The sequence below is a fragment of the Heterobasidion irregulare genome (assembly GCF_000320585.1).
Source record: "Heterobasidion irregulare TC 32-1 unplaced genomic scaffold scaffold_05, whole genome shotgun sequence".
Lineage (NCBI taxonomy): Eukaryota > Fungi > Basidiomycota > Agaricomycetes > Russulales > Bondarzewiaceae > Heterobasidion > Heterobasidion irregulare.
Genome location: NW_009258201.1, coordinates 1,210,876 through 1,233,978, shown reverse-complemented (window position 1 = coordinate 1,233,978; position 23,103 = coordinate 1,210,876). Strand labels below are relative to the sequence as shown.

The window sequence follows — 23,103 nt, the reverse complement described above, 5'->3', positions numbered from 1 at the left end:
ATCGGGGATAGATCTGCATCTCTTTCTCACCACCAAACTCCTCACCAACTAACTTTTCGATAAATCTGCTGTAGTCTTATTTTATTCATTGTAACTGTCAGCTGTAAGTTCTGTCTATAACTGCTTGCATTTTTACCGATCTTCTAGAAACTCTTCCCACAACTTCGCGCGATCCGTATTATCTCCAACCATGCCCGTTCCTATTGAGCCCCTAATTGAAGATGGCCAGTTTGACGACGCCCCGGAGGACCTCCCAATAGAACGAGCATCAGATCCTAGAACGGGCTTCAATCATATCGATGAGCCAGAAGCAGTGCTTGGCTGGTCTGATGAACTTTCAGAGGAAGACGAAGACGATCTCGAGGAAGACGATGCCGATTTCGATAGGGCGGAGGACGAGGATTGGGAAATCACTGAACGAGGTGGCTCAGCCTCATTAGCCCTTCAAACACGGATCCTGACCATCGTGCTTGGCCAGATTTCACGAAGCAGTATAACCGTCTAAAGCAGCACTTGGCCGTCCACTCGGGCAACGCCCAAGGCGTCGCGTCTGCCATCAAGAGCACCACTGCGGTTGCAGCTTTACCTGCTGTTAATAGACCGCGTACTACCGCGCCTACAGCAGCCCAGAAGGATCAAGCGACGGATCAGCTTGCAGCTCTTGCAAAATACTCTTCGAGACTCGCAAAAATTGACATGCCGTATCAGATGGGCGTCGGTGTCAACCGCAAGGGCCCTAGCTCGTACGCCAATATGAAGGACAAGTCAGACAGGGCCACAAACGAACAAGTTCTAGATCCCAGGACACGCATCATTTTGTTCAAGATGATTGGCAGAGGCCTTGTTCAAGAAGTGAATGGCTGCGTGAGCACAGGGAAAGAGGTACGTGCAAACTTATCCGCATCCCTCTTTGAATTCGATTCGATGTGATCAAATTCAGGCAAATGTCTACCATGCATCGACGCCGGAGGCTAAGCACCTTGCTCTCAAAATATACAAAACCTCGATCCTTGTTTTCAAGGACAGAGATCGTTATGTCACAGGCGAGTTCCGCTTCAGACGAGGATACAGTCGTCGGAACCCGCGCAAAATGGTGCGCCTGTGGGCCGAGAAGGAGATGCGCAATCTCAAACGCCTTGTCACTGCTGGGATTCCCTGTCCAGAGCCCATAGAAGTCCGTGAAAATGTCCTCGTCATGACCTTTCTGGGAGACCAAGAGGGATGGTGAGCGCTCTTCGCCGACCACATAGGGGATTCGGCTCTCATGCTTCTATCTTTTTTCTTGGAATTTCTGACAGGGCGTCGCCACGACTGAAAGATGCGGATATCGATAAATCCGTCTACCCTTCGTTGTACGAGGAACTCGTCCTCAACGTTCGCAAATTATTCCACCAGTGCAAGCTCGTCCACGCTGACCTATCAGAATACAACATCCTCTATCACAACGGCCATCTATACATCATCGATGTCTCGCAAAGCGTAGAGCAGGACCATCCTTCTGCCTTCGACTTCTTGCGTAGCGATCTCAAAAACGTCGAGGACTTCTTCTCCAAGATGGGCGTCCAGTGCCTCGGCCTGCGGCGGTGCTTCGAATTCGTGACCTGTGAGAAGCTCGACGCGGCAGCGTCTGAGGAAGGAGACGAGGCAGCTCTCCAGCGGTGGCTGCAAGAGGCGCCTGTCGAGGAGCCCTCGACAGCCGGCGACGGTACCGCAGATGCTGACCCTCGATCCGCGGCAGAGACCTCCGCCGCACACGAAGACGAGGTGTTCCGCAAGTCATATATCCCCCGGACGCTAAACGAGTTGTACAACCCGGAACGAGACGTCGACGCGGTGCTGCGCGGTGAAGGGAACAAGCTCATCTACGCCGATACGATCGGCCTCGTCAGGCCCTCTTCTCCAGACGACCCCCAGTCCGTCAAGACCGTCCACTTTGACGACACTCCCGAGGCAGGGGAACCGTCGGACAGCGACGAACACGACGAAGGCGATGATGCCGATGAGAACGACGATGGGGAGGAAAGCGCAGCGGACGGTGAATTCGTCGACCGGCCATCGCGGGGCCATCGCCACGAAGACCGCGAAGCCAAAAAGGCAAGTCCTCTGTTCCGCTGGTCCTGCTCGCATGCTCACGGCACCGCAGGAGCGCAAGAAAGCAGTCAAGGTCGAGCAGCGCGAAAAGCGCAAGACCAAGATGCCCAAGGCAGAGAAGAAGAAGAAATTGAAGGCGACATCACGCGGGTGACCCCATCTTCACAGGCGCCGTTTTCTTTCCGTTCGGGAGCACCCCAGCCCCTTTACGATAGCTTAGTGTACGTTTTACATTAGAGTGTACTTGCACCGCAGCCAGAACATGTCCCTACCACATGCATCTGACAGATCCTAATACACCGTGTCGCTACTTTTTACCCCTAAGAGGATGGGACGCTTGCCCGAAGCATGTCAGGCGTCCGTAATGCATCCGTGGCTGGCGTCTTCTACGGTCTTGATGTACTTGTAAAGCGTGCCCTGGTGCGCCTTGAGCGGAGGGGCCGTCCAGGCCTTTCGGCGCTGCTCGAGTTCCTCCGCAGACACTCGCAGCTCGATAGAGTTGGTCACGGCATCGACGGAAATGATGTCCCCGTCTTGGACCAGCGCGATGGGCCCCCCGACCTGGGCCTCCGGCACAACGTGCCCAATGACGAATCCATGGGAGCTGGGTGCGTTAGGTGACGAGGGGGGTCAATCAGCTTCTCGGCACGCACACACACACACACAGGCATGCACATGCAAGAGACGTAAAGAGGCCGAGGCGTGAGGGCGACATGAAGGAGACATGAAGGGACCATGAAGTGAAGGGGGCAACGAGGGAGGAGAACGGAAGAAAGGACGCACCCTCCACTGAACCGTCCGTCCGTGAGGCAAGCCACGTCCTGGCCGAGACCGGCGCCCATGATCAGACTCGTGGGCTTGAGCATCTCAGGCATGCCTGGTTTACGTTTAGCGCGTCCGTTACCGCCACCCCAGATTCACGGCGATGAGAAACGCACCGGGCCCGCCCTTCGGTCCGAGATACCTGAGAACGACGACCGTCTTCTCGCCCTTCTTGATCGAGCCGCTCTCGACCGCACGGACAAAGTCATCCTCGGAGTCAAAGGCACGTGCTTTACCAGTGAAACCGAGGCCCTCTTTTCCAGTGATCTTCGCGACGGCGCCCCCCGGCGCCAGGTTTCCTTTCAGGATCCTGCGTGGAGGACGCCCCTATCAGTATCGAGGGCGGGTTCGAAGGTCGAGGTAGAGAGCACGACGCACCGGATATGGCCTGTGGCCTTGATCGGCTTATCCAGCGGTCGGATAACGTCTTGGCTGGAAGAGAGTTCTCCGTACTTGTGTGTCCAGCGTTCCAGGTTCTCGCCCAGAGTCTTGCCGGTCACGGTCATGTTATCGCCGTCGATAAGGTTATTTTTGAGCAGGTAAGCCAGAATCTCTGCAATCAGATAACGCATCGGGTCATGTGCACGGCGCGATCAATTGAAGGTCACCTACTGGGGATGCCACCGATCTTGTAGACGTCCTCCATGACATACTTGCCGCTAGGCTTGAGGTCTGCGATGAAGGGGATCCTGTCCGACACTCTCTGGAAGTCGTCGATGTCCAATTTGATCCCCACCGAATGCGCGATGGCGATCAAGTGCAGGACGGCGTTCGTAGAGCCGCCCAGGATGATCGTCAACACCTAAAAGAAAATGATAATGTGAGAACCCCCGACAAGAGTCAGGAACGTGGGCGCGCACCATGGCGTTCTCGAACGCGGAGCGAGTCATGATGTCTCTGGGAAGGATGTTCTTCTCGAGGAGATTGCGCATGACTTGGCCCATGGAGTTACATTCATCCAACTTTTCCTCGTATTCCGCCGGGAACGACGAAGAACCCGGGACGGTCATCCCGAGCGCCTCAGCGGCGCTCGCCATCGTGTTGGCCGTGTACATCTTCGGGACAGGGGGTCACTCACCCGCGGCGCGAATTAAAAAAAGAGGGAGACGGCACTCACGCCCCCGCAGGCACCAGGACCAGGACAGGCGTGGCGGACGGTGTTGTACCGTTCTGTCTCCGCATCAGAAGTCTGGCCGTCCTGGAGATACTTCCCGTACGACTGGAAGGCCGAGACGATGTCGAGCTGCGGCGCGCCAGCGCACGAGCCGGGGCGGATCGTCCCGCCGTACACCATGACGCCCGGGCGGTTCAGCCGGCCGACTGCGAGCACAACACGGGGCGTCAGTCAACGGCGCTAGGGCGCGCGGGCGCGAGGGCGGAGGAGGAAACTGACGGGCCATCAAGACGCCGGGCATATTCTTGTCGCAGCCAGGAACGACGACCATGCCGTCGAGCCAGTGGCCCCCCGCGGCGGTCTCCACCTGGTCCGCGATGAGGTCACGCGACTGGAGCGAGTACGACATCCCGCGGGTGCCCATGCTAATCCCGTCGCTCACGCCGACGGTGCCAAACTGGTAGCCGACGAGGTCCGCCTTGGACAGCGAGGCCTTGATGCGCTGGCCCAGGCCGAGGAGGTGGCGGTTGCATCTGGGCGCGCGGCGGTCAGTTGGCACGCGCGCGCGTGGAGGGGGAGGAGGGGGATTGGGAGGAGATGGGGGGGGGGGGGGGGGGGGGGCTCACGGGTTGCCTTCGTACCTGCGCGCGGGCGCGGCGGGTCAATTCGCAAAAAAGCGGGCGGGCGCGGCGTGACTCACCATACGCTCGCGACGCCGACCATGGCCTTGTTAAAGTCAGCGTCCGAGTTGATGCCCTCGGTAGCGTACAGCATGGCCTGTGCGCGCGCCGGCGACGAGCACGCCTCAGCGCACAAGACAGACGCAAACGACGAGCCGACACACGCACCTGGCTCGCGCCCTGAGCCTTGGGCTGCGTGATGGTCCTCGAGTAGCGATTCAGCACCGGTTTTTCGTCGCATCTCGCCGCGGACGTCGCAAAGGCCCTCGCGGACGGGCCCAGGGCGTGTTTTCGCGGGGACGCAAGGACTTTCGAGCGCATCGTCGTCGCGCGTGCGGTGGTCATTCCGTGAGCGCTGACTGGCTCCTCGGCCGCGACCCTGTCTTCAGAGCGGCTGACTCAGCACGATCGGACGCGGCTCGGCGATGCTCGGCTTTCCCGACGACCGCCCGGCCGCTCCATTGCACACTTGATCCGCTCACGATCTTACTTTTGTTGGCCTGGCGACTGAGACATTCTGCATGCGCAGAAAAAAAGTGTCCGAAAAATGGAGGGCGGCTGTAAAATTGCACATTATCGAAGAGCATTCGACGCGGAACCTTCGGTCACGTAGTATGCAGAGAGCCTCGAAGCCAGCAAGCTTTGTAAGAATTATCGAGAGCGTGCAGCTTCATGGCGAGATATCGATTTACTCCTATAACACTGTACGGACACGCTCGCGAGGCCGCCTACAAAAGAAACGGGACTGAATCGCGGAAACTAATGCTAGCGAGAGGGAACGCCTGCCTCCGCCAGATACGATCTACTATTAAGAACGCAGCTTGACAGCTTGCGTCCGCCGCGGACGCAGAGTCCAACGGTTTCTTTTTCAACTCGAGCCGCCGCAAACCGCTGGCCAAAAGCGGACGGACGGACGGAGGGGGCGCAGCACGCGGCGCGACGCCGAGTCTGGGCTGTGGCAAGCTGTGGCATGAGGGATATAACGTTAGAGTTGCAGAGGCGACCAAATCTGTGGGCCCTTTTCGCCATATTGGGAAGGCTTCCCGGGGTTATTGTACGTGATGTGGGCCCAAGTAAGATGGTGAAGGGCGGGATCGAAGCGGCTTTGCGATGATCTTGCTGCATCGCAGGGTGGGGCCTTCGCCCTCGCCGCTCGCGCTCGCGCTCGACCGCGCGTTTGAGCAGCGACGAAAAAAAAAAGAGACAATAAAATAAACCGCACACGGCGCCGGGGGCCACTTTTCGAGCTCAGAAACAGGGTGCCGTCGGTATCGCGAGGCGCAGCGCGATGCCGGTGTTTGTCGACGCAAACAAAGCACGTCTAAACGGGAGATAGCCGGCGCGCTGGGGGCGTTTACTGGAGCCCGCCGCAGGCTGTGAGAGATTTTAAAAAACAATACGCAGAAAATCAGAATGCGCACTGGACCACCGCGCAAGTCCGCCGCCGACGAGCGCACGCGGCGGAGGGGGGCCCACACCGATCGGGAAATTTTGTCTGGCAGGCCAGGCGGCGAAAATTTGAGGCCAGCATGTTTCGAGCGACCCCCTCCCCTCCTGTCTCCCAGCTGCCCTCTCGGCGTTGCCGTTTGTTTTGGTTGTTTGTCTCAGTCTCGCCAATGTCAACAGCGGAAGCAAACCTTAGGAGCGGTCCTGCCACTTGACCACGCCCCCCTCGCCCCTGTGCTCCCGCCTCCAAAAGCGCGAGCGGCGCCTTTTCTCGCGCGTTTTTCTTCCGCCCCGTGCCCTCACAGCTCCTCTACCCAGTACGTCGTTCCCCCCGAACGTATGGCCTTGAGAACGGCTTGCTCTAGCTAGACGACGAGTTCTGCCCACCGACGAGACGCCTCCGCGGATACGTTTCCCCTGTGGCTTGTGCAGTGCTATCGGCGAGCCCCCTGACTGCCTACCCACTCGCCCGCCCGCCCGCCCGCCTGCCCGCCCGCCCACTTCGAGAGAGTGAGAGGAGAGGGGCAGAGTACCCTCCCGAGATGCAACCTGGCGACCGCGAGCACCGCCAAAGCTCCCTCCCCCGCAGCCTACAGCGCCATCTGCGCTCTGGCCCACAATCGCCGCGCACGACTGAGCCTCTCGCGTCCACCGTGGCGAGCAGCGCCGGCACGAGCGCGCCCAGAGACGAAACCGACACTGACGACAAAGACGACGACCCTTTCTACGACGACGACGACGGCCGATGGCGTGCCACTCGCATGCGCGCGTACGCCCGCGAGCGCGAGCACGGTCCTCGCACTAGAGACCTCGCCCCGCCCCTCGAGGAACACGCTCTCGCGGGCACGGCCATGTTCTCCCCCTACCCCGCCCGGCCTCTCATGACCTCCGCCCCGTTCGCGCACGCGTTGGGGGGCCTCCCCTCTCTCCCCCCGCTCCACCACTCGCACTCGCACTCGCCTACGGGCCACCCGCAAGCGCATCACCCTCCCCAGGGCCCCAGGGCCTTCTCGCATTCGCTCCCGCCCTACGACGGTGGCCTGTGGGCGGGGCGGTTCATGGACACAGATTCCACGTCGTACACATATCCCCCTCCACAAAGACTCACCCCAGTCCCTTCTCGCGTGCCACAGCGAACGATTGGGAACGGCGAGGCGGGGTCATCGACGCGGACGCCGCGCCCGCCGACTGCGCGTGTGCTTGCTTCCCCCGCCGCCCCGCCGCCGCTGGACCCGTGGCGGAGGCCCCAGGGACATGGCCTCGAGGAGCCCCATGCGCCGACGCACGCGCCCTTCTGGTACGCGCCCGCTCCGAGGCAGGGCTACACGGAGGGCGAGGTGCAGTCGGCGCGGGAGCGCGACGAGCGGGGGAGGAGGACGGACGAGCCGCGGAGGGCAGCTGCGGATCTGGATCGACAGGCCGCGGCTTATAACCGCGAGGGTGCGTCGATTCTTTTGTCTTTTCGGGCGCCATTCCGGACGCTGACAGCTGGCTTGACGTTTGCCGTGTGCCCGCGGCTGCTTTTGGACGTCGCGCACGGACGCTCAGCGCACAGCTTTTCTTCGGCGGGGACACGGCCCTTTTACGACGCGCGGTTTGGCCGTGTATACGACTATTACGAGCCGCTTCCCGCAGCGACGACGTTCGACCCGCGCACGCATGGCTCCCTGCCCCCGCTGGCGGCGTTCGGGGGCGCGGCGCGAACGAGCCGCGAGTATGCGTTCCTCCCACCGCCCATGCTCGTGCCCGTGCCCGTGCCCGTGCCCATGCCCGCCCCCGCCCCAGAGCAGAGAGGCGCGCCGTGGGAGCGGGAGCGGGAGCTGATGCTACGGCCGCTCAGGCTCGGCTTTGGAGACGACGACGACGACGATCGAGAACGCACGCGAGGAGACGCCGCGGGGGAGGCAGGAGGTTCGGGGGGGAGAGCGCCCGTGGCGGGCCCGTCGCGCGCGGGGGCCCCGGGGTGGCTGCACGAGCCGCAGCCGTCGCGGCCGATCCCCCTGAGGCTGCGGCGGACGACGAGTCCCGAGGGGATGCCGCGCGCGGAGGAAGAAGAGTCAAAAACGGGGGAGAGGAGGCGCGGCGCGAGGACGGCGCCGTCGCCGCTGGTGGGGCGGAAGCGCAAGCGCAAGCGCGAGTCGAACGCGGACGACAGCGACTCGGAGGGGCGGGCGCGGGCGGCGCCGAAGAAGACGGCGATGGCGTGTAACTTTTGCAAAGGTGAGTGGACGCACCTGTGTCGCCGGCGCCTGGACAGTGTCGGAGGACGTTGGTCGAGGTGACGGCGGGGGTGTGGGTGTGTGTGGGTGCCCGCATCTAGCTTTGAGAGAGGGCTGACGTGAACGGGAACTCGCAGGGCGCAAACTCAAATGCAGCGGGGACCGGCCGGAGTGCGAGAACTGCAAGAACCGGGGTTTGCCCTGCGTCTACGAGCCGGTGCAGCGCCGGCGCGGCCCCGGGAAGAAGACGCTCGCGGCGCAGGGGCAGCAGCCGAATCGGGGGACACGCGGTGGGCCTGCGCCCGCGGCAGGCGCGACGGCTCCCGCGCAGAGTCACGCGTTTGTCCGCCCTTCTGATCTGGCCGCTCCCTCCGCGCCGCACACACGCCACGGGCGGCGGTCTGGGCGCGGGCGGGGGCGAGGCGGGCGCGGACGGGGCGCGGGAGGAGAGGAGGGTGGGAGCCGAGAGACAGGTTCGCGCGAGGGGCACGGCGGCGGGAAGAGGGATGAGGAGGGACGGGAGGGGTAGCCGAGGTGGCAGGGCGCTCGGATGAGACGCCGGGATCACGATCTGCAGGCGATTGTTTGATCTTTTATTATTATTATTATGGCGTATTGTTATTGGGGGCGACGATGATAATACCTCGGGCGAGGGGGGGGGCAGGGATAATAGGGACGGGGATGATATGTAGGCAGCCGGGAGGGCGTTGTAATGTTACGAGGAAGTGCTGCTGTGGCGTGGACAGGTGGTGAGTGATCAACGGGGGAGCAATCGGGTAGCCGAGGGGCGAGTGAGATAACGGAGAGAAGGGTCTAGACCGGGGACGGGTGTGATGGGGGGGGCTTCTGATCCGCGCGACTGGTTCCTCGCGCAGGGCGAGGAGGCGCCGGGAGCGGACGCGGCGGAGACGGGGAGGAAGGTGGCGAGGACGACGGCGAGGGCGAGGGCGAGGGCGAGAACGACGGCGAGAACGAGGACGACGGCGAGGGCGACTTGAGCAGAGGCGGGGGCGGGGGTGTGGGAGGTGCGGGGGTAGGAGGGGCAAGGGCCGGGGCCGGGGAGGGACATGTGTAAAGGATCCGCTCGGAGGGAAGGGGTGGATCCGATTGGGCGGGTGCGGCGGGGATAGACTCTGTCCGAACGCGCCCCGCACTGGGCCTCTCTCTCCCAGTCCCAGTCCCTGCTCCTGCTGCTAGCTGCTGCTGTTCCTCCTCGTCTCTCCTCCTCCTCCCCGCATCTCCCCCGGCGGTCCTCGCTCCCCCGCCATGGCCTCCTTCTACCCCGCGCCCCTCGACCCCGCCCCGCACTGGCACCCGCGCGACAGCGACGACCGCCCCGATCCCGGCCCCCTTCCCCACCCTCTCCTGCCCCGTCCACCGCCGCCGCCGCCCCCCGCCCCGCCCCTCGACCCCGCCCCCAGCGGCTACACCCTCATGGTCGCCGGCCAGCGCACAGGAAAGACCTCCTTCCTCCGCCTCCTCCTCGACACCAGCCACGTCGCCCCCTCGGCCACCAAGGACCAGCTCACTTCCCTCGCCAAATTCGTCCAGGGCTGCGCGCTACACACCCCGCACATCCGCTCCCTCTCCGTCGACGTCCTCCTCGACCCCTCCGACTCCCCCCACCCCCAGCCCGTCGCCCTCACCCTCATCGACACCCCCTCCCTCGACTTCCTCCGCAACGAGGCCCACGCGGAGAGGATCATGCACGACATCCTCCGCCATGTCGACTCCAAGTTCGCAGAGAGCCTCGATGACGTACGTCCCGTCCCGCGCCCCTCCCCTCCCAACCCCTCCCAACGCCCCCTCGCCCCCCGCCCCTTCCTAATCCGTGCCCCTCTGCAGGACTACAAGGCCCTCACCGGCGACCACCACGTCCATCTGTGCGTCTGTCTCTCTTTGCCACCCGCTCGGTCTCCTCGGCCTTCCCTTGCTCACCGCGCTTCCTCTCCCCTCTCCAGCTGCATTTACTTCCTCGACCCAGACGACATCGTCCCCCCGCCCGACCCCTCCGCCCTCCTGCCCCCCGTCCCCCACGCCCACCCCAGCGGCCTCTCCCAGCTGGACCCCGAGGCCCGTATCCTCGAGCCCCCCGTCACCACAAACCCCCCCTTCTGTCGCCCTGCCCTCCCCCAGGCACAGGTCAATGCCATCCACCGCCTCTCCTCCCATGTCAACGTCCTCCCCGTCATTGCCCGCGCGGACACCCTCACAAACGACCGCCTCGCCGCCATCAAGCTCGCAGTCCGCCACGACCTCGCCAGTGCAGGCATCGGCTTTGGCATCTTCGACGACGTCGAGCAGTACCAGCACCTCAAGGACGCCCTCGACGTCCCCGTACTCAACGGCGACGTAAAGCCCTACCTCGCCCACCCCAACGGCTCCGCCTCCTCTTCCGCGACCTCGTCCCCCACCTCTCCCGTCACGCCCTCCTTCCTGCGCCTCCCCTACGCCCTCATCTCTCCCGACGGCTACTCCCACGGCGACGGCGTCAACAGGGCCCCGCCCTCCCGACACGAACTCGTCCTCCAGTACACGCCCCAGAGCCACTCCCACCCTTCCAGCTACCATCTTCCCCCCAAAATCGCCCGCGGAAAGTTCATCCGCAGCTACCGGTGGGGCTACCTCGACGTCCTCGACCACACTCACTGCGACTTTCTCGCCCTCCGACACGCCGCGTTCAAACACATGCAGGTACGCTTTTGACCCCACCCCACCCCCCTCGTGTGGTCTTCATGACCGACGCCTGCTTCAGACGCTGCAGAAGTACACGCGCGAGTACCTCCTTGGCAAGTTCAGGAGCCAGTACTTGCGTGGGACATCGCGCGAGGCCATGGTCCCGCCGCACCACCTCCTGCCCGTCGCCGTCTCCTCCGCGCCCGAGTCCGCGCCACTCCCGCCCTCAAACACCCGCCCCATCCTCGCCATCGACGTGCCCCCCGCGCGTGGCGTCGCGCCTCGCCTCTCGGCGCACTCGGCCACGCACCAGATGCCCCCCGGAGACCCGCACGGCTCGTCCGTCGCCGCCTCGGCGACCCTCTCGGACTCGGGCCAGGAGAACGGCAAGCCCTCGGCGTCCAGCGCAAGTCAGTCCCCTCTTTCCCTGTTTATCCGCGCGTGCAGAACCCGGCATTTACTTGGGCGCTCTCGTTTTTTTTTTGTCCCTTGACGTTCCCACTTCTTCCTCGCTCGTCTCCTCTCGCGTCGTCTTTTCGCGGGTGCGTGGCGCGTTAAGAGCCGTGGCTGACCACCACCTTTTTTGCAGAGTCGAACAGGCAGCGCGCCAAGAAGATCACCGTCGCCTGCAATTTCTGCCGCTGTGAGTCGTCCCTTGTCCCTCTGCCCGCCTCGCACACGACACTGGGTCCCGCTTCCCCGTTTTCCTCCCGTGATTCTCACCTGCCCCGTTCCGCATCCCCACGCGCACCCCTGCAGCCCGCAAGCTCAAATGCGACGGCGGCCGGCCCGCGTGCCACCAGTGCCTCAAGCGCTCGAACCCGTGCGACTACATGCCCCCGCAGAAACGGCGCGGCGGCGCGCGCCAGCGCCGCCAGTTCGACAGCAACAACAGCGACAGCGACGCCGACGCCGACGCCGGCCCCGGGAGCGCGGACGAGCGCTCGCTCGAGATGGAGCCGTCGCTCTCGCCCGAGGTGCACGCCAAGCCGCTCGTGCGCGCCGCGGCGCCTCAGCAGCAGCTGGTGCCGGCGTCGTCCGTGCAGGTAAAGACGCGAGAGACGCTCTCGGCCGAGCGTGCCTTGCACGCGTATGAGCGCCTCGAGGACGCGCCCCCCGCGTCCGCGCTCGCGTCGTCCCAGCTGGACGCCGAGCGCGACAGGGGCTTTGAGAGGGAGCGGGAGCGGGAGCGCGTCGATCGCCGCGGCGTGCAGATCCTCAACGGCCCCAGCAACGGAAACGGCCACGTCCTCGGCGGTGGCCTGCCGACGATCACGTACACCTCCCCCGCGCAGGCGCCGATGGCCGCGAGCGCGCCGCCCATGCTCCCACCGATCCGTGCCGTGGACGAGGAGCCGCCCTCGCCCCCGCAGGCGCCGCCCCCGGCTCAGGCGTCGCAGCCCGCACCCCCGCCGTCGCAGCCCGCGCAGCGCAAGCGCGCTTCCACGGTCACCAAGGGCAACCGCACGTCGTCCAACTACGGCCCGAAGGTCGTCGCGTGCAATTTCTGTCGTGGTGAGCCTCGTCCCGTCTCTTCTATCACGTGTATCTGCGCCCCCCCCCCTTTCCTCCGCTTCGCCGCCCCTGCCCCCCCCTCCTCTTTTTTTTTTTGAATTTGCCTCCGCGCGCGCCCCATATGGTACTGACGGCGACGGCGACGTGTGCAGCGCGCAAGACCAAGTGCGACGGCGCCCACCCGACGTGCGCGAGCTGTGCGCGGCGCTCGCTCGCGTGCAACTATGTCAACGACCCCGCGAACGGCGCGCCGTCGCGGCGGAGGGGCGGCCACGCGGGCCCAGGCACAGGGACGAGCGCGCGGGCACGTGGGTCGCGCAGCCCGCCGGAGGCGCCGCAGCCGGGGCCTGGAGCTGGAGCGGGGTCGGGGACGGGCCCGTCGTCTGCGTCCGAGGGGTACGCGCGCTCGTACGACGACGCGCTGGAGGAGCCGCCGGCGGAGGGGAAGCGGGCGCACGCGCTCGCGGAGGGCGACGCGGCGCCGCCGTCGAAGCGCGTGCGCGTGGAGGGGGAGGTGGCGGGCGGCGCGGGGGCGGTGCCCGTGCTCGGCGTGATGTGAGCGGGCGAGCGGGCGGTGGCATGTCGTGCATAGAGCGGGGCGCGGGTGGGCTGCTGGCGCGGCAGAGGCACAGTGTCACATAGACGGACGGGCTTTTCTTTTCTTCTCGTCTCTCGCTCTCTTTCCCTCCATTTTACACACTTTCCCCCTCCCACCACACACATACATACCAAAGCGCGTCCTGGTGTTTGTCTTTTTTGGATCCCGGTCCCCTTTTATTTCCTGTTTTCTCTTCTTTTTTTCGCGCTTTCTCTTCCTCCACCCCCCTTGTGGTATCCGGTGCGTGTCATTCCTAGGTATATTTGTTTCTGGGTTATAGCCGGGCGCTGCGCGATGTTCCAGCGACGTGACGTTCTGTTTTTGTGTTTTTGTGTTTTCTTCCCCCTCGCTCGACTTGAACCACTCCTACTACTACCACATTTTCTCTTGTCGCGTTGCGTTCGGTTTTTAGTTTTTTCCCTTTGCCCCTTCCACCACCTACACTTCCCCCTCCTACCCCCTCAGTGTCTTCTGCTCATAACTACTATCTAGGACTGTACTGTATTTGTGTGTCGATCCGATCCGATCCGCGGGTGTCCCGCCTATGTTCTCCGTCTTTTCTCCCTTTTCGCTTTCTTTTCCCTACCGCCTCCTCTGTTTCGTTTTTTTTTCCGTAGTAGTACAGGTACAGTAGCGGTGCGTTGGATATACAGTGCGTGGACGTTGGACGCCGCGTGAAGGAAAGACTAGTTACGTAAGTGGAAGCCGGCGAGGAGTTCTGGCGCAAAGAGAGGCCCGTGTGTGTTACTGTAGAGAGAGAGAGAGAGCAGGCAGTCGTCGTATACCCCCCGCTGCCACCGGTCCCCCTTTCCTTTCCGCTCTCTCTTTTGTTTCGCTTTGTTTTCCTCGCTGGCCGTGCACGCACACACATACACATACAACATACTCTCATACCGCAAACGCACACGCTAGCCGCCACCACCACCATCTTCGCCGTCTCCACCGCCGTCTCCACCGATGTTCCGCAGCTTCCGCAAGAAACCCGCAAAGAAGGACGACGAGGACGCGTCCGCCATCCGCACGTCGCCCTCGCTGCCGGAGCTCTCCGCGCAGGGCATCCCCTGGCCCGAGAACCTCGTCGACGTCGAGTCCATCCGCCAGTCCACCTCGGAGCAGCCCCCGCCCCAGCACTACCAGCAGCAGTACCAGCAGCAGGGGCAGGGGCAAGGGCAGCAGGGGGGGCGGCGCGCGTACCCCGTGCAAGGTGCGGCCAAAGTTTCCTTCAGCGCGCCCGACCGTGCCCCAATTCCTTTCCACAAACCGTTCCGCGGGCCTCCAGGGACCGCGCAGGGCGGCGCGGGCGCGAATGCGGGCGCGAACGCCAACGGGGGCGCCAACGGGACGATCTCGGCGCTGTACATGTCGTCGCACCCGCCGTCGTCGTTCGCGAACTGGCGCAACTCCGCGGCCGCGTCGCACGCGCCGAGCCGCCCGAGCCAGCGTAGGGCGCGCCTGCCTACGACGTTCAACCTCATGGTGCGTTGCGTTTTTTCCCCGCTCCGTGCGTCTGCGGGTGCCACTGACGCGGTGGCATGGGCGGCATCGCATCGCATCGCATCGCAGGTCGCGGGCGGCCAGGGCACGGGCAAGACGTCGCTGCTGCGGCTGCTGCTCGACTCGGCGGACGTCTCGCCGACGGCGACCGCGGCGCAGCGCGCGGCGCTCGCGCGCTTCGTGCGCGGGGGCGTGCGGCAGACGCGCGCGATCGAGAGCGCGTGCGTCGAGCTGTGCGAGTCGCGCTTCGACCGGCTGCTGCTGTCCGTCATCGACACGCCCGGGCTCGACTTTGCGGAGGGCCGCGAGCTCACGCTCGAGCGGCAGGTGTCGGGCATCGTGAAGTATCTGGACGAGCAGTATGCGGATACGATGAGCGAGGTGCGTCTCGTTGGTTTTTGGTTGGGTGCGGTGCGGTGCGGTGCGGTGCGGTGCGGTGGGGGACAGGGTGCTGGGAGTCGCGCGCGGGGCCGGGTGTGCGTGGGACGCTGACGGGTCGTCGTTTGTGCGCAGGAATCGAAAGTCGTGCGGCAGAGCAAGGGCGACCAACACGTCCATCTGTACGTCCGACTACCACATATGTGCGTGCGCTCGCGCTGATGATCACCATCATGCCATCTCTCCGCAGGTGCATCTACATCATCGATCCCGATTCGATCATGACCGCCGGCGCCCGGCGCCAGCTCTCCACGCTCGCCCCCAAATCGCGCTCGGAGACGACGCTCTCGCACCCGCCGCCGGACACGCCGTCCCTCACGGACGACAGCCAGGACGACTCGGACAACGAGGACGCCCCCGACGAGGCCGCGCACGAGCAGCTCACCATGTCGCCTGCCGAGCTGCGCGTCATCCGCCGCATCGCCGCACGCGCGAACGTCCTGCCCGTGATTGGGCGCTCCGACTCGCTCACGGACGAGAAGCTCAAGGCGATCAAGGAGGCGGTGCGCAGGGACCTCGTCCGCGCGGACTTGGGCTTCGGCGTCTTTGTCCCCGCCAAGCCAAAGCCCACGGACGCCGCCACTGCCACCGCCGAGCGCCGCAACGGCAGGGACGGCACCGGCACGGACAGCGACGACGACGACGACGACAACGACGACGATGGCAACGAAGAGGAGAAGGCGGAGCCCGCGCAGCCCGAGCGCAAGTCGCGCCCGGTGATCAAGCTGCGCAGCGGGAGCTTCAGCATGCGGCGCCCGAGCTCGCGCTCGCGCACCCGCCGCGAGCTCACGACCGACACGCGCGGGCCGGCGGTTCCGGACCCGCAGGACCGCGAGAGCGTCGCCAACGTGCGCTTCTCCGCGCCGGCGGTCGCGCGCGCGGACCTCAGCGCGCTGCTCCCGTTCGCGCTCATCGCGCCCGAGCCGTCCCGCCGGCGGCACCGCCGCACGCGCGAGGCGTCCGGTGCCGCGGCTGCGGCTGCGGGGCCGTCGGAGGACGGGCACACGACCGAGTCGACGAACACGAGCGCGCTGCAGAGCCCCGTGTCGCCGTCGGGGCGGTCGGGGCGGAGCACGGCGGCTGCGGCTGCTGCTGCGCTGCCGTACAGCCAGGGCCCGCCGGAGGACCTGAAGGGCGTGTTCACGCGGACGTTCCGGTGGGGCACGGTGGACGTGCTGGAGCCCGCGCACTGCGACTTTGCGGCGCTGCGGACGGCGGTGCTGTCGACGCACATGAAGGTGCGTGGCCGCGGCGCGGCGCTCATGGTGCTGGTTTTTGGGTCGGCGAACGGCAGCTGACGGTGCGCGCGCGCGCGCGCTCGCTCGGTTGCAGATGCTCAAGACGCACACGAAGGAGGTGCTGTATGAGCGGTACAGGACGGAGAAGCTCCTCGCGCGGCGCGCGACGCAGAAGATCGGCGAGGAGGAGACGCGGCGGCTGCTCGAGGGCGCGATGGACGGCGCGATCGCTGCGCCCGTGCCCGCGCCCACGCCCGCGCCCGCCTCGCACCCGCTTTCTCTCACCACGACGCCGCTCCTGTGAGCCCGCCCGCGCGCCGTCAGCCTCCCGCGCGGCGTCCGTGTTGGATCCCGGACTACGTGTGGCGAGGCGGAGCCGTGGCGCCGTCGTCGCCGTCGCTGTATGTATCGATTACTGCGCGCGCGCGTTATACCCCCCTGAAGAAAGAAAGAAGAAACGTGCGTGCGCGCGCGCGCGTGTATCCTCGGGCGGACCTGTAGCACCCCGCCCCTGTCCTTGTCCTTGCCTTCCCCGCGTCTGCATTTTTTGTGAACCCCGGCCCTGTCTTTCCTGTCCTTCCTTCCCCGTTTGTTTACCCTCCTATCCCTCCTATCCCCTAATTCCGACCGCTTGCTAGCTTACGTGCGTGCTCCCTCCCCGACCGACTCTGTGTTGCTGTTGCTGCTGCCTCGCGCCCTCGATCTATCTTCCGTTTACGTTTACCGTGTTGTCTTTTTTTTGCTTATTCGGATGACTGCTGGATCTCTCACTCGTTTTTTTATATACTGTATCTATGCCCGCCCGCGCTCTATCGAGTTGGCCACCATTGGCGCGAGACTCCGTTGCTTAGGTTTTTTTGGCCCGCTTGCTTGGTAGGGTAGATTGTTGATTGGATGCGAATGCGACGCGGAGACGTACGCGCTTTGTTCTTGCTGCTCACGGGTGCTTAGCGGTTGGCTCCCGCGCGGCTCAAGGGGGCCATCAGGATTATGGGAGCGGCTTGTATGGGTACTGTAAGGCTACTGCGAGTACTCTTTTTGGGATCGGGGTCGGAGAATAAGTCATGTGGGGTGCGCGCGGGGTGTATGCGCGGAGTGTGCGGGCGTCAGCGTTCGGACAGTTTTTGGATCTCTTCTGGGGAGAGGCCGTCGAGCCTCTGGAGGAGGTAGTCGACCTAGCGGCGCGTAAGAAGCGGCACGGTGCGAGAGAGAACCAGTTAAAAGGGGTCGCGGGACGCGGACGCACCTCGACCTCCTTGGTGAGCGGGATGATGTAGCTCTCGTAGAGCTCGACGACGCCGTCGACGTCGATCTTGCCGTGTGCGCCGCCGGCGGGGTCGAGGGGGCGCGGGGCGCCGTCGGAGGCGAAGTCCTGGGCGTAGAGGGAGGCCTTGTTGCGGAGGCGGACGAGGAGGCGGCGCTCGACGTCTGGCTTTGTGATGAGGGCCGCGAGGGCGGTGCGGTCGCGCGCGCGGATGGCGGGGATGAAGGCGGCGGGGTGGGAGGAGAATTTGGACTCGGAGACGAATTTGCCTGTGTGGGGTGTGTGGGGTGAGCCGGGGAGAAGCTGGGAGGGAGAGCGGGAGGGGGAGCGGACCGTAGTGGACGCGCTTGCTGATGGCCTGGAGGACCTCGACGTCGATGGTGGCTGCGCTGCCGTGGTTGCCGTCGTCGTCGGGGTCGGGGTCCGTGGCGGGGTCGATGGCGCGGGCGCGTTTGGCGGCGGCGAGGGCGCGGGTGGCGGGGCGGGTGATGCGGGGGACGATGTGGCGGGTGTAGAAGGCGAGGATGGCGGGGTTCGCGTCGACGGTGTTCGGGTGGAGGATGGCGGGGTATTTGAGCGGGGGGAGGACGGGGGCGGGGAGGTTTGAGGTGAAGGGGTATTCGTCGGGGCTGGGGAAGATACGGTGAGGACGCGGAGGAGGGAAGAAGGGGCGCGTGTGGGGAGTGGGTTACCCGGTGTATCTGCGTGCCTTGGCTGGGCGGGCAGGGTGAGCGGGTGCGGGCAGAAGAGAGGAGGGGCAGACCGTGGAAGCACTCGGTCTCGTGGAGGAACCAGAGGAGCCAGCTGTGTGTGCCGAGCTGGGGGACGTGGTTGAAGGCGCCGGGCTGGTATATCTTGGGGTTGTGTGCGAACTGCGCGCGCTCGATGAGGGAGAAGATGATGGTGTCCTCGAGGCGGGTGAGGATGGAGCGGATGCGGTCGAGGGAGAGCGGGTCCTCTGCGAGCATGTAGTTGGCCTGCATTGCGGATGCGGGCGCGAGCGGGAGCGGGCGGGCGCACACACGGAATTTGAAGGACGGCGCATGCGAGCCGCGACACCCGCAGCGTCGTCGGCCGTGGCCCTTCGGCGCTAGTGGCCGTCGCCCCTTCCGTCGCCCCTCCCTCCGTCGCCTCGCCTGCCAGCATGTCCTGCCCCCGCGCCGTCTTCCGCTGCTTCAGGGCCCTCGAGCGTTTCGGCGACCGCGTCACGGGCGCAGCGGGGCCCTACTTCGTCGCCTTTGCCGTCCTCCTCATCGCCTCCGGCGCCCTCTCATTTCGTCAGTCCCCCTTCTCCGCTCTCGCTCCCCCGCCGCCCTGATCCCCGTCCCCGCCCGTCCCAGTCGAGGTCGTCCTCCCAAACCTCCCCTGGCCCTGGCTCGCCACCCCGCCCTGCCTCCTCCTCGCCCTCAACCTCTTCGCCCACTACTACTACGTCTGCACCGTGCCCCCCGGCTTCGTCGACGCACCGCCCCCGCCACACCCTCGCGGCCTCCTCTGGGCACCCCGCCCCGACGCCGCCGACCCACCCCGCCAGCACCCAGACCGCGGCGTCAGGTGGTCCGCCAGCGCACCCCTGGTCGTCACCCCCGCCGCCGTCACCACCTGCCGCAAGTGCGGCCAGAAGAAGCCCGAGGTGTGCACCCCCTTCCCTCGCCCTACCCACGCGTCCTTCCGCCGTGATTGATCCACGATCCGCTTCGCTCGCGTCACGGAGAGGACACACCATTGTCGCATATGCAACCGCTGCGTCCTCAAGTACGATCATCACTGCCCGGTTCGTCACCACACACGTCCCTCGCACGCCTGATCCTCTCACACACACTCACCATCGCGTCTCTCTCGTCTCGTTTCGTCCGTCGTCGACAGTGTGAGTCCGCTCTACGTACATTCACGCGCTGCCCATCGCCGATCTGATCGTCCCCACGCGACGCGACACGCCAGGGATCAATCAATGCGTCGGCCTCTACAACGAGCGCCACTTCGTGCTCTTCATGTGCGTCCCGTCGCCCGCCCTCCTCTCCCCCTCTTTCCCCGCCGACCTGACGCGTCCCCAACCACACGCACAGGGCGTACCTCGTCCTCGCCACCTTCTTCTTCGCCATCCTCGGCTTCCCCTACCTCCTCGACGCCCTCGGCCTCCGCTATGACGTGCGTCCTCCCTCCCTCCCTCCCCCTTGCTCCCACCCCATCTGACCGCCCGCCGCCGCCGACAGGACAACTGGGGCTACCGCACCCCCGCGGTCGTGTTCATCATGGCCTGGGTCCTCTCCGCCGTCATGTGCCTCGCAGTCGGCACCATGCTCGCCTGGCACCTCTGGAGCGTCGCCCAAGGCGAGACCTCCGTCGAGGGGCACGACCACGACGTGTACAGGCGCGTCGCGCGCGAGCGCGGCGAGGTGCGTGCCCCGTCCCCGCTTCGCCGTGCGCGTTGTTCGCTGACCGGCGACCGCCCGTGCCCCGCAGACGTTCGTGAACTCGTACGATCTGGGGTGAGTCCCCACGCGACGCGCCGCGTGCGCCGACGCGGCATTGACTGACCGATCGATCCGGCGCCCCGCGCAGGAAACGCCAGAACCTGGCTTTGTTCCTGCACCTCGGGCCCATGGGCTAGTGCGTCCCTCTCTCGTCCTCCCCCGTCCTCCCGCATTGACCTCGCACGACATGACGGCGCGCGCGGCGCGGCGCAGCCCCTGGTACACGCTTGTCCTCCCGCTGCGCACGCTGCCGTACACCGACGGGCGCGCGTGGGCGCGCAAGCCTGGGCACGAGCGGCATCGTGGGGTGCGCGCGGGGGAGGAGCTCACGGACGAGGAGGACGACGAGTGAGGCGCGCGTCGGGGCGGGCGCGAGAAACTAGGTGCGTGCAATCTTCTCGGCTGGTTTCGGGCGCCACGCGTACGTGCGCGTGCGTGCGTGTACTGTGATGAGAGTCTGCCGGGGCCAGATGACCCTTTGGAGGACGCGGCGGGGACGAAGGTCCCGCTGTGGCCTTGGAAAGCGGGTTGATATACGTCCGGCTTTTGCTCAGCTCTTGGCGGCCCTTCGCGAAGGGCCCGCCGGGGGCTCGAACTGAACACTGCTCTGCTATTCTTTTGTTGATGTTGATGGAAGGCACGCTGACTTGGACTCTTTTTTTTTCATGTAGGGATCCGGGGCGGGGCGGGGCGGTCGTCGCGTGTACATAGCGCGTTTCGGATGTGGTCTCACGGACAGTGCTGCTGCTGCTATCTCTATCTACGTAGATGGATATTTATTGTACGCGTGCGTGCGTCGGGGGACCGCAGGGCCGAGGCTCGGTGCCATGGGAAGCACCCCGGTTCTATAATGGCCACGGCCGGCGATCCTCGCCCGACGCGTGGGTCGTGCGCACAGCACTTCAGTACGTCGGACGGCGAGGCCTCGACCTGCGGATCCGGGGAAGGGCGCTCGGGACTCGGATGCGTGGGCCGCGTGCAGGCGTCCCTGCAGCTGTCAGTCGCGCTCGGCGGTGGGTCGATCCCGTCCGAGACACGTTCGTGGGTCGACGGACGCGCGCGCAGGGCGGGGGCTCGAGCCTGGGCCCACGAGCGCTCGGAATCCCTTCCGTGAACAGAACGGTGGTGGGTCTGCGCTGGGGACTACCTCCGTCCGTCCGTTACGCCCGTCGGCGGCGCACAGACCACGAGAGTCACGCGCGCTCACAGGGCCCGCGCGCGCGGGGTGCATAAATAACTCGAAAGACGATGGCCTGCAGGACTGCGTGGCGCCTTTATGGGGTGTCCACGGCCACACTCATGACTCGGGCGGGTTCTCGAAGGGGGGTCGTGTTCCTGCGAGGGGGGTCCTTGCCCACACGGGACGCGGGGCCTCTCACGAGCGTCGAGGGTATCAGGTCGATGGCATCATCCGCTGGGGACAGTGCGGTCATCGTGGCTCGAGCTTATCGCCCGCTGCGCGCTGGCCGTCCCGCGCTGTGGGGAGTGCGGTATTTAAGCCCTGCGCACCGCGCTCGCACCGTCTCGGTGCATCCTCTCCTCATGTCTCCTCCCGTCGCGACAGCTCCTCCGCTCGAGAGCGCCGTGCCCGACGCGGCCCCGCCTCCGAAGCAGGCGAGCGACAAGGCGGGTGCGCGCGCGGACGCGCTGGAAGACTACGACGGCCGTTACCGCTTCGCGCCGATCGAGGAGGCGCAGGTCGCGCGCGCGATGATCAAGCGGTGAGTGCCGCACCCACGCCCCGCCCCCGCACGATCGCACGCTCAGCGCACGGGTCCGGCCATCTCCGCCGCCGTCGCCGCAGGTACTCCGCGACGCTGTACGAGCGCGCGGTATCGGACGTCGTCATCGTCGGCGCGGGCAGCGCGGGCCTCTCGTGCGCGTACCACCTCGCCAAGGCCCGCCCGGAGCTCAAGATCACCATCGTAGAGGCCAGCGTCGCCCCCGGCGGCGGCGCGTGGCTCGGCGGCCAGCTCATGACGCCCATGGCACGCACGACGCGCTCGTCGCGTCTTTTTCCTCTTTTTGAGCCGTGGGGCCGTTGGCGCTGACCCGCGCGCCGCGTGCGCACACGTGGCTGTGGTTGTTGTTGTTGCAGGTCGTGCGCAAGCCCGCGGATCGGTTCTTGGAGGAGCTCGGCGTGCCGTTCGAGGACGAGGGCGCGTTCGTGGTCGTGAAGCACGCAGCGCTGTTCACGGCGACGGTGCTCGCGCACGTCCTGCGCATGCCGAACGTCGTCCTGCTCAACGCCACCGCCGTCGAGGACCTCATCGTCCACGGCCGCAGCGACGGCGCACAGGCGCGCGTCGCGGGCGTCGTCGTGAACTGGACGCTCGTCGCGCTCAACCACGCGACGCAGTCGTGCATGGACCCGAGCACGCTCACCGCGCCCGTCGTCGTGTCCGCGACGGGCCACGACGGCCCGATGGGCGCGTTCTGCGCGAGGCGCCTCGTGAGCGCGGGCCTGCGCCCCGCGCTCGGCAGCATGCGCGCGCTCGACATGCGCCGCGCGGAGCCTGCGATCGTGAACGGCACGCGCGAGGTCGTCCCGGGGCTCGTCATGGCGGGTGCGTGCGCGGGCGCAAGGGCGCGCGGAGAGGGTGGTGTGTTGACTTTTGTTTTGCTTGTCGTGCAGGGATGGAGCTCGCGGAGCACGACGGGTCGAACCGCATGGGCCCGACGTTTGGCGCGATGATGGCGAGCGGGATCAAGGCCGCAAAGGAGGCCATGCGCGTGCTCGACTCGCACAGGATCGTCGATGGGAGAGTGGTGGACTGACGACGGGCGCAGCAGGGTGCAATCTCGCCACACATGTTTTTTTTTCTTTTTCGTTCTGCGCGGGTAGAACTTTTCCCTGATCTATGGCAGATGGATTGTGTCGATTATTGAATCGCAGTTTTCTACGGTTGCTTACCACGCCTATGTTTTATGCATGCTCGTGAACGTGAACGCGAATACAGCGGAAAATATCTGCCATTCGAGGGCCTTATGTAATTTCGGTCAGCCCCTGAAGGAAGGTTGCGACGCGTCATCG

At 65.4% G+C, this 23,103-nt stretch overlaps 9 protein-coding genes across 9 annotated transcripts; 6 read left to right on the top strand and 3 right to left on the bottom strand.

The window, feature by feature from the left end:
• Positions 1–753: 753 nt before the first annotated feature.
• Positions 754–1,614, top strand: HETIRDRAFT_318379 (uncharacterized protein; the record flags this gene model as incomplete). The annotated part of the gene is made up of 3 exons (XM_009548041.1): positions 754–882; positions 941–1,224; positions 1,299–1,614. Coding segments are annotated over 3 exons (729 nt in total), but the record flags the coding sequence as incomplete, so codon positions are not given.
• HETIRDRAFT_384116 (uncharacterized protein) lies at positions 1,561–5,048 on the bottom strand. The gene is made up of 12 exons (XM_009548040.1): positions 4,876–5,048; positions 4,728–4,804; positions 4,654–4,668; positions 4,307–4,560; positions 4,031–4,233; positions 3,774–3,968; positions 3,526–3,715; positions 3,292–3,466; positions 3,030–3,223; positions 2,875–2,968; positions 2,145–2,695; positions 1,561–2,095 (listed from the first exon to the last, which is right to left on the bottom strand). The coding sequence occupies exons 1-11, from the start codon at positions 5,026–5,028 to the stop codon at positions 2,443–2,445; spliced, it is 1,803 nt and encodes a 600-aa protein (XP_009546335.1). The 5' UTR covers positions 5,029–5,048; the 3' UTR covers positions 1,561–2,095; positions 2,145–2,442.
• Positions 5,049–6,120: 1,072 nt separating this feature from the next.
• HETIRDRAFT_451441 (uncharacterized protein) lies at positions 6,121–8,901 on the top strand (the record flags this gene model as incomplete). Its single annotated transcript, XM_009548039.1, has 5 exons — positions 6,121–6,291; positions 6,350–6,470; positions 6,523–8,358; positions 8,411–8,449; positions 8,510–8,901. 5 exons carry the CDS (start codon positions 6,121–6,123, stop codon positions 8,899–8,901), a joined length of 2,559 nt encoding a protein of 852 aa, XP_009546334.1.
• A 228-nt stretch (positions 8,902–9,129) lies between these two features.
• On the bottom strand, positions 9,130–9,441 carry HETIRDRAFT_451440 (uncharacterized protein; the record flags this gene model as incomplete). The annotated part of the gene is made up of 1 exon (XM_009548038.1): positions 9,130–9,441. The coding sequence occupies one exon, from the start codon at positions 9,439–9,441 to the stop codon at positions 9,130–9,132; it is 312 nt and encodes a 103-aa protein (XP_009546333.1).
• Positions 9,442–9,638: 197 nt separating this feature from the next.
• Positions 9,639–13,828, top strand: HETIRDRAFT_458976 (uncharacterized protein; the record flags this gene model as incomplete). Its single annotated transcript, XM_009548037.1, has 5 exons — positions 9,639–11,066; positions 11,128–11,458; positions 11,638–11,691; positions 11,808–12,563; positions 12,716–13,828. 5 exons carry the CDS (start codon positions 9,639–9,641, stop codon positions 13,120–13,122), a joined length of 2,976 nt encoding a protein of 991 aa, XP_009546332.1. The 3' UTR covers positions 13,123–13,828.
• Positions 13,829–14,039: 211 nt separating this feature from the next.
• HETIRDRAFT_475188 (uncharacterized protein) lies at positions 14,040–17,262 on the top strand. Its single transcript, XM_009548036.1, has 5 exons — positions 14,040–14,637; positions 14,725–15,036; positions 15,169–15,215; positions 15,284–16,331; positions 16,426–17,262. The coding sequence occupies exons 1-5, from the start codon at positions 14,119–14,121 to the stop codon at positions 16,633–16,635; spliced, it is 2,136 nt and encodes a 711-aa protein (XP_009546331.1). The 5' UTR covers positions 14,040–14,118; the 3' UTR covers positions 16,636–17,262.
• A 175-nt stretch (positions 17,263–17,437) lies between these two features.
• On the bottom strand, positions 17,438–18,563 carry HETIRDRAFT_318397 (uncharacterized protein; the record flags this gene model as incomplete). Its single annotated transcript, XM_009548035.1, has 5 exons — positions 17,438–17,506; positions 17,578–17,864; positions 17,929–18,224; positions 18,288–18,309; positions 18,359–18,563. 5 exons carry the CDS (start codon positions 18,561–18,563, stop codon positions 17,438–17,440), a joined length of 879 nt encoding a protein of 292 aa, XP_009546330.1.
• Positions 18,206–20,421, top strand: HETIRDRAFT_475183 (uncharacterized protein; the record flags this gene model as incomplete). The annotated part of the gene is made up of 9 exons (XM_009548034.1): positions 18,206–18,872; positions 18,936–19,228; positions 19,310–19,373; positions 19,537–19,588; positions 19,662–19,743; positions 19,809–19,991; positions 20,059–20,084; positions 20,158–20,205; positions 20,283–20,421. Exons 1-9 carry the CDS (start codon positions 18,740–18,742, stop codon positions 20,419–20,421), a joined length of 1,020 nt encoding a protein of 339 aa, XP_009546329.1. The 5' UTR covers positions 18,206–18,739.
• A 357-nt stretch (positions 20,422–20,778) lies between these two features.
• Positions 20,779–23,044, top strand: HETIRDRAFT_440039 (uncharacterized protein). The gene is made up of 4 exons (XM_009548033.1): positions 20,779–21,790; positions 21,874–22,057; positions 22,168–22,636; positions 22,705–23,044. The coding sequence occupies exons 1-4, from the start codon at positions 21,318–21,320 to the stop codon at positions 22,845–22,847; spliced, it is 1,269 nt and encodes a 422-aa protein (XP_009546328.1). The 5' UTR covers positions 20,779–21,317; the 3' UTR covers positions 22,848–23,044.
• The last annotated feature ends 59 nt before the right edge of the window (positions 23,045–23,103 follow it).